The sequence below is a fragment of the Stegostoma tigrinum genome, chromosome 7 (genome assembly GCF_030684315.1).
Source record: "Stegostoma tigrinum isolate sSteTig4 chromosome 7, sSteTig4.hap1, whole genome shotgun sequence".
NCBI lineage: Eukaryota > Metazoa > Chordata > Chondrichthyes > Orectolobiformes > Stegostomatidae > Stegostoma > Stegostoma tigrinum.
The window spans coordinates 72,346,267-72,355,528 of record NC_081360.1 but is presented as its reverse complement, the minus strand read 5'-3'; the positions used below and the strand labels follow the sequence as shown (position 1 = coordinate 72,355,528).

The 9,262-nt window shown below is 40.1% G+C and overlaps 1 protein-coding gene across 2 annotated transcripts in view; it reads left to right on the top strand.

The window, feature by feature from the left end:
• Positions 1–645: 645 nt before the first annotated feature.
• Positions 646–9,262, top strand: part of LOC125453827 (transmembrane protein 163a) — a 173,461-nt gene continuing 164,844 nt past the window's right edge. Inside the window, exons 1-2 of one of the 2 annotated variants that reach the window (XM_048533825.2) lie at positions 648–1,441; positions 1,958–2,077. In XM_048533825.2, the coding sequence (XP_048389782.1) occupies positions 1,264–1,441; positions 1,958–2,077 (298 nt within the window). In that variant the 5' untranslated portion in view covers positions 648–1,263. Of the gene's footprint in view, positions 1,442–1,957; positions 2,078–9,262 lie in introns of both variants that reach the window. The other variant, XM_048533826.2, reaches the window with a different exon arrangement.

Sequence of the window (9,262 nt, the reverse complement as noted above, 5' to 3'; positions counted from 1 at the left end):
TGTGCTTATGGCTGCGTATTTGAAGTTGTTTTATTATTTTTCTTGGGGTCAGTAATAAACTACCCTCTCTCTCACTTAAGAAAGCCTTGTAATTAGCTCCTTAATTTTGACTCGAGAGCTCTTTATGAATTAAAACGTGATCACTGCAGACTCAAAATAATTTGTTGGAACTGGCGGAAAGGGGTTTAAAAGGATGGGTACCGAAACCCCCTCTTTATCTTTTCACAACATATCATGCTCACAATTAACATTCAGACTGTAACTGATATATTCTGCAAGGCTTCGCCTACTGCTGCTGGCAACACGATTAAAATAAAACCTCTGCGTGGTTTGAAGCTCAAGAAAAACGCAATTTGACTTGAGGGTTAGATCGAAACCTGTCAGCTCCCCGAATCTCCGAGGAGTTCATCATATCGATCGCGGATGTTGTGAAGGAGCAGCAATTCCATAGGAAAAAAAGCGTTACATTTAGCTGTATCTTAAATGCACGTATTCAAATACAGAGACAACTCCAAGCCCATTTCACAGAAGCGAGATTGCTTACTGTAATATAATCTTCCTGGATTTGTAAATACTTTCTAAAACTTTTTTTTAGTTGAGGGCAGAAGTTCCGGCTTGGAACAAAGCTTTTTTCACTGACGTTTGAACTTGACACGGAAGCCTGATCCGAAAGCTGGTTTTAATCTCTGCAGCGCCTCAATATTTCCTTGTTTTGTTTTATGATAACAAGGTAAACTTGCCAACACTGTGAGGAACACTGCAGAGCAACGCCTGGCTTAAAGGGGGTTTATGTTATGTTCGCCTCAAAAAGCGGTGTTGGGGATTCACTGAGATGGACGACATTCGAGCCTAACTGTGCAGGCTTGAAGGAAAATATTTCTGGTCATTTGTATCTCAAGGTAGAAACAAGCTCACGTAGTTGTTGAATGCGATTAAGTTCATGCCTACATTTTGTTTTAACTGCAGCTTGATGTAAATGCTTCATCAGAGTCCAGTCACAGCTCCACGGGAAGCTGACAGTGGGTCAGGACTGATTTGACGAAACTCCGAATTTTAATTAGAGCTGGTTTGTCAATAACACCGACCGCCCCCCACCCCCGACCAACCCCACCCCGTTCCAGTTTGCAGCTCTGTGCTGATGAGTCGGGAGTCCCTTTGATAGGCGAGCTAACGTTGCCATCTCTCCGTTTCTCATTCCATCCTGTGCGGGCGGTGCAGACAATCTCGCCAGTGTGCCACATTCCCCGCGCACTACTTTAAGGCATGGAGTCGCCAGCCTCAGATCTCTCCATTGCTGCCACAGACCAGGCGGTTCCTGAAGCCAGGAACGGTCAGTGCGCCCCGGTATCTGGTCAGTCGAAGGAAAGTTACAAGATGGACAGAGACACCGAGATGAGGATCAGTGAGAGCGCACAGTTCGGCGATACAGTGGAGAACAGAGGTGAGTGTTGCTGATAACGATGGAGTGGGGTTAGGGACTGGAGGCTGGGAGCTGTGTCAGTGCTGGACAGCCCAGAGCAAAATGGCTTGCGAATCAGTCTGAAAACTTTGATACAGGCCACGCTTCACTATTATATAGCGTAAAGCATTAAACAACTTTAAACAGAAAGAGAAAACCTTACATTGTAGCTATTTGGCAAGTTCAATGATTAATTCTTCATCAAGCTCAAATGTTGTATGATGCACTTTCAGGCGGTGTCTAGATTGTCCGCAACACAGATACAATGAAACGGCTAAGGCTGTTTCTTATTATTAAAGCAACTGTTCATTTAAAAAATAAAATGAAATCACCAGCCCATCAAGAACCCACTGGTCTCCGCAGATTTAAGATGCTGGTGTAAAAGGTACAGTCCATCTCAGTTTATACCCGCACTCACCTGGGACCGTGACAGCAAGCTCCAGTTAAAACATTCAAATCGCGGAGGACAATTCATTTCTGCATTGACCTTTCTCATAGGTTTACTGGAAAGCAGCCAAAAGCTGAAACCCCACGAAGCTCAGAGCTACCGCAAGAAGGCGTTGTGGGTGTCCTGGATCTCAATTCTTATCACTCTGTCTCTGGCTGTGGTAGCCTTCAGTGAGTACCCAAACATGTTGGCCTGATCTCACAGACTGCAGTTTATCAGAGCTCCTCCAAACTTTAAAGGGAAACGTCTCTTGTCTCCAGATGTACCGCTCTCAATAAGGGAATGAGTAATTTCTATCAGCGAAGTGAGGGCACTGTAAAGGCCAAAAAAGATGAGGAATGTTGATATTTTGGATGTTTGTTACACTATTGTACTGAGGAAAATGTTTCCTCCAACCCACATCCCTTTACCAATTGTTCTATTAAAATTTCCTTCAGTTAAAGTGAAATGTGCACAAGTGATTGAGAAATAAGTTTTCTTTTAAGTAATGCATCATTCTCAGCAAGATGCAGCCTTTAATACAAATAAAAACCTTGACTAAACAAAGAAGCAAATCCTAGTGAACCAGGATGTCAACATAATGCTAATGTCTTTTTATTGTGGTTTGGGCTTCTAAAATTAAAAAGCAGTTATTGTTTGTGGTTGTTAGGAAAATGCAATAACATTGTTCTTTATTGGTCTTTATTAGTTATTAGTATTGCTTGCCAAGTGTTTAGTGAATAGTCTCAATCTCTGATATGCTACAGAGAAGGTGTTTACCTCAGCACAGTTTCTGAAAGAGCACACACACGTTACATCTGGAAGGTCTGTGTGACATTGATTTGGTTTTGATTTTGGATGGAAGACAGCAGAGTCTGAAAAGTCACCAGTCTGTTCTGTAGGTGATTCCCCCACATTTTGGTGAATTGCTGGAAGTGAGGTTTGCAGCAAGGAGAATGGAGAACAGAGTTTGAGTGATGACTCAGCTCACACACAGCCATGTTGGACTTCACTTTTCACAGAGATAAGGCTCACGGCAGTTCTCATGATGAGGCCGGTGGCTTGCATGGCATCGAGTGATTTTTGAGGCTGACCAAATTTGAGGAAGATATTCCAAAAGACTTTGCAGTTGACAGTGTCTAAGGCTAGTGTGAAGACTATCTACAGTGATTGGTGTTGTTCCTTGCACTTTTGTTGAATTAGATCATCTCCCCAATTAGCACATGCCCCCAACTATTTAAAGATTAATGGTGAGATCTTGGAAAATAGGGGCTATTTTGTGTGTGTTAGTAATCTTCTGACAATGAAGGCGGACTTAGGCAAAAGGGATGATGGCTGACTAAGGAAATGATTTGGCAGAGGAACGGGACACAGTGCAGATGTAAAGTCACGAGCAAGGTCCAGTGAGATGTATAGGGAATTCCAGGACAGATCAGTGGGTAGAAAGGACATGGGGATCAATTAGGGACATGAGAGGTCTGGATGTTCATGCAAGGACCTTGACTGTTAGGGCGGGTGAACCTAGGAGCAACACATGGGAATATGGTATTGTTGCAATCATTGAGACGTGGAGGGGAGATCGGACTGGCAGCTTAACATTCCAGGATATAGATGATGGGGAGAGTAAGACAGGTGGGGGCATTGAAATTTTGTAAAGAAAACCATCACAGCAGTAATGAGGGAGGATGTCATAGAAGAGTCTTCAAAGGAGGCCTTCTGGGTACAGCTTAAAAAGAAAAAAGGATGATTACCTTGCTGGGTATATACTACAGGCATGCCAATGGTCAGAGGGAGATAGAGGAACAGACATGTAGGCAAATCAGAGAAAGGTGTGAGAGAACTAAGGTTAGAGTTGTGGGGAACTTCAACTTTCCTAACCTTAACTGGAATCAGACGGGGTGAAATAAGCATGCAGGAGAGCTTTTTCTGCCAATATGTAGGTAGTCTATCTAGAGATGGGGCAGTATAGACCTTCTCCTAGAGAATGAAGTCTATCAAGTGGTAGAAATATCACTGGGCAAGCATTTTGGGAATAGTGACTATAACTCTAAGTTTCAAGATCATTGTGGAAAGGGATAAGGACAGTGCAGAAATTAAGTGTTGAAATTGGGGAAGGCCGATTTTGAAGTCATTCAACAGGACCTGGCAAAAATAGACCGGAAGCAAGTATTTGTAGTTAAGTCTACAGGTAGAATGTGAGAGTCTTTTAAAAGTATTAGAGAAAGTCAGGCCAGTGTGTTTCTCTAAGAGACACACTGGCCTGACTTTCTCTGTAATACTTTTAAAAGACTCTCACATTCTACCTGTAGACTTAACTGCAAATACTTGCTTCCAGTCTATTTTTGCCAGATCCTGTTGAATTCTAGTTTCTAAGAGAGAAACACAAGGGCGAAAGTCATGAGAACTCTGAATGTCAAGGGATATTGAGAAGTTTTCAAAGAAAACAAAAGGAAGCATATTTCAGATTTAGTGCATTAAGAACTAGGGGAGGTCCTTCAAAAGTATAGAGAGTGTAGGAGGTTGCTTACAAAATAAATTAGGACGGCAAAGAGGAGCTGTGAAATATCTTTGGCAGATGGGACCAAGAAAAGCCCAAGGCATTTTGGAAGCGTACTAAGAGTAAAAGGATTGCCAGGGAAAGGATGGGACCTATTAGAGGCCAAAGATTAACCTGTGTGTGGAGCCAGTGGATGGGTGAAGTGGAGTTTATACATTCTCCCTGTATCATTGTGGGTTTCATTCAGGTTCTTTGATTTCCTGACGACAAAATGTGGACTTGATGTCAAGTGCTGTCACTGACTTTCCCTCTAGAAGTCAGCTTTTGTGCCCATGTTTGAAATAAAACCATAATCAAGTCAGGAGTTGAGTAGACTCGGTGGCACTGAACTACTGAAAGACTGATATGTATTTCACATGGAGTGTTACTATCTTTAGACTTTCCAGGAGCTCCATCTTTATGCAAAACATTAAAAAACTTGACTATTATGTATTAAATATTTGACAGATTCTGCACTCTGGAACCACCTACAAATTTCCTTCCAGGCCACTCACCATCCTGACATGGAAATATATCACCATTCCCTCACTGCCTCTGATCCAAATCCAGGAACTTTCACCCGAATAGCAATGGGGTGGGTCAACCTATATTAATTGGACTGCAGCTGTTAAGAAGGCAGCTCAGCACCACTTTCTGAAAGGCATCTAGGAGTGGCTAATAAATATTGGACCAGTCAGCAACACTCGCATCCCATGAGTGAATAAAAATCTCTGAAATATCTAATAAATTTGATGACAGATAAGTAACTGTGCCTGATATTTCTATAGCAGGAGATCAAATGTATTCACCTTAATTAACATTTCATCTTTTGTTCAAAAATTTTACTGCACAAAATTTGAACAGGAACAATGAGGAAAATAATGAATACTGCAACAAAATCTCAAACTTAAATAACAACATTAATGTATTTGCTGTTTTAAGGCACTTTCCAGCAGAGTTGTCAACAAAATGTGACATATTAGGACAGGTGATCAAAAACTTGGTTAAATAGGCAGACTTTAAAATGTAGCATAAAGAACTGGGAGAAGTAGCAAGGTGAAGAGGTTTAAGCACTGAAATGAGCATTTAGTACCAAAGCAACTGAGCGTTTAGTGTGCTGTTTTGGGAATGTTCAAGTGATTAGCATTAATGAGCATAGAATCTTAAAGGGTTATGGGACTGAAATTACAGAGATGGAGTGATGAGGCCAATGAAAATGATGAGAATGTTTTAGATTAGTAGTGTGCAAGAGGTCTTAATTAGGCAAGTGTAAAGATTGGAACAGGTTCATGCAATAGTAAAGGCTGCAGAGCTTCTGCGTTGTAAGCTCTGAATACAGAAAAATATTCCTTTTCATGTGATATATTGAACAAGCCAAATTCATTGTTCCTCTTACATTTTTAAACCTTGATCATATTGTTGTGTATATCCATGTAAAATGCATGGGTGAATGACCTAAGAAATTATTTCACTTGTTTTTTTTCATGAAACTCAAGTATTAAAATATAGTAGTGCACTGTTTTCTTAAGCTTCAGTAAGAACAAATATTTTAGTTTTTCACATTCTTTTAAATTTTTATTCTCAAACAAAAGCAAATATCCATTTTCAGGTAGGACTAAATTTGTTTCTGAAAAGTGCAAATTCTTTTCTAGATTTTCAAATTATATTCAGTCAAAACCAAAATAATGAACATTATTTTAACTAGAAACTTGGCTTTCGTAAAATTCAGATATTGATGAATTGTTTCTAAAAGACATATTTATTTCAAAATAACCAAAGTAACCAGACCAAATGCAGGATGAATTAAGCATATAATAAACATGCCAGTTTACAAGGTTCTAGTTTCAAGAGATTTATGTAATTCTCAACACTTAACAATACCTGCAACAGATTATGCCCCATCTGTTGATTCTAAATAACAACTTGCAGTTATGTAGTTGCTTCAGTTGCAGAGCAAGAAGGAAATGGACAGAGAATGTTTCTGTTATATTTTAAATATTGATTGAATGCTTGATTCTAACTGCATTTTTAAAGCAGCTTGGAGTTAAAAATGATATTGAGGGTTTAGGAATGAAATTCCACATCACAGAGCCAAGATTCTAATGGAGCTGTCACTAATGGAACAGAAGTGTGAAAGATGTACAGTACATAGGTTAGAGTTAGAAAAAGATGATATCATGACACATGAGATGTAAGGTAATATAGGTATGGACATTTTGTATTTATAGAGGGTGGAATTCATGGAATTTATGGAGGATGGCCAGTGACAGAGCAAACTGGCAAAATCAAATTCAAGATGATATGAACATCAAAGAATTAATCAGTCACAGGTATGAAGAGAGGAGGGAGGAAAATATATTGAAAATTTCTGAGTGATAGATTGGTATTAAGTTTGAAACACAGAGTACATGGGAGCTGCGTGAATTCCAGAAGAAACTTGTCGATATGATGGGTCCATTGCCAGAGAGTGAACTAACAGGAGGATTATCTTTACTAGTCAGGTCATATCATTTCATCCATGAAGGAATTAGCAAATTTCAAGTCTTTATTGGCGCCATACAGGATACATGAGATTTATATTTTTAAACATGCAAGAAAATCTGTTTAGCAGCACTAATGCCAGAGGTATGCATTGATGAGCCATCTTTGGTGCATTGCTTTTTAAGGAAGAATGAGAAAAAGTGTTCAGTGTTATGTGTTATTATTCTCAACAGATTGATTAACATGCACTATGTTCTATCAGTTGAATCTGACCAAATTACAAAGTTAAAATCAACATTTGAATCAAAATGGGTATAATGCACAGAAATAGTGACGCGTCTTATTTTAGCAGAGCAGTGTGTGATACTCATCTCTATCATTGTGGATGATATAGTTGTTAGTGGACCCTCCTGTTCAAAAATCTGATTATAGAATGTATTGTCAACATGATAATTTTAGGCTGGGTATTTTAACTTATAAGGTATTGTTAATTTTTTTTTCTCTAAGGATATGTCATTTGTCGCTTCCTATTTGTCAGTGACATGCTGTCCCTCAGCAACATCACCTCAAAGCAGAGGGTTAGCTTTCACATGTGCCTCAATGACAACCAGATCTATTTCACTATTGCCTCTCATGACTTCTTCCCCATGCTAATTTGTTAGGTTGTTTATCCAACATCGAGTACTGGATTACAGGATACTTTCCCTGACATTGGAGGAAATATCAGAAAGACTGAGGCAATTATTTTCATTCCTTCCTCCAAAATCCATTCTGCAGCTATCAACACCATCCCACTCCCAGTCTGAGATTATGCACGTCTCAATTTGCAAACACTTCACATTTAATGCTGAGGTTAGCTCCTGATCATGTACTAATGCCGTCACTAAGACCACGTATTTCTACCTTCATAACTTTGCCAAACTTTATTTCTGTTTCATCTCTTCTGCTGATGAAACCCTAATTCATATTCATGCTAACTCTAGACTTGATTACTGTGATGGAATTCTCACTGCTCTTTCACATTTTACACTTTGTAAACTTGAGGCTATCTAAGCCTCTTCTGCCCATGTCTTACCTCGCACCAAGTCCCCTTCTCCCCTCAGCCCTGAGCTCAGTGACTTAACATTGGCTTCTCATCAAACAATACCTTGTTTTTGAAATTTTTGTCTTTGTTCTCAAATACCTCAAAGACTTGCCCATTGCTATCTTTGTAGCCTCATCCAGATCACAACTCTCCAAAATGTGTGCATTCCTCTACTTCTGCCTCTTGCATATTCCTGATTTTAATCACTCCAGCATTAATCATTGCACATTGCATGGTCTAGCCCCCAATTTTAGGAATATCCTTCACTATCTCTGCCCCTTTACTTTTCTTCATTCACTCATATTGGCTGTCCCTAGTTGCCTTTGAGAATATAGTGGTGAGCAGCCTTCTTGAACCACTACAGGCCATGTGCGGTAGGTTTACCCACAGTTCCCTCAGGGAGGAGATTTGAGCCTGTGACCTTGAAGGATCGGTGATATATTTCCAAATCAAGACGGTGAGTGGCTTGGAGGGAACTTACATGTGGTGATGTCCTTGTCTTTCCAGGCGGAAGTGGTCATGGGTCTGGAAGCTGCTGTCAAAACATTCTTGGGGAATCTCTGCAGTGTAACTTGCAGATAGTATGCACTGCTGTTATGGAACATTGGTGGTGGAGAGGATGAATGTTTGTGGTTTGGTACCAATCAAGTGAGCTGTTTTATTCTGGATGGTGTCAAGCTTCTTGAATATTTTTGGAGTTGAACTCATCAGGAAGTGGGGAATATTTCATGATACTTCTGACTTGTGCCTTGTTGATGGTGGATAGGCTTTGGGGAGTTTGAAGGTGAGCCAGTCACTATAGTATTCCTTGTCTCTGATGTGCTCTTGTAGACACTGCATTTATATGACCAATCCAGTTCAGGTCCTTGTCAGTGTTAACCCCAAAATGTTGATAGAGGAGGATTTGAAAATGCTAACAACATTGAATGTGAAACTTAGGTTTCATTGAACGTGATCATCACCTGGCATTAACATGGCACAAATGTTACTTGCCTCTTGTCAGCCCAAGCTTGGATACTGTCCAGATCTTATTGCATTTGAACATTGATTGCTTCAATATCTGGGGAGTCATGAATGGTCCTGAACATTGTTCAATCATCAGCAAACGTCTCCACTTCTGACGTTATGATGGAGGGAAGGTCATTGATGAAGGAGCTGAAGTTGGTTGGACCTAGGACACTACCCTGAGGATCTCTTGTAGAGATGTCTTTGAATTGAAATGATGGACTTCCAACAACCACAGACATCTTGCTTTGTGCCAGGTATGGCTCCAAC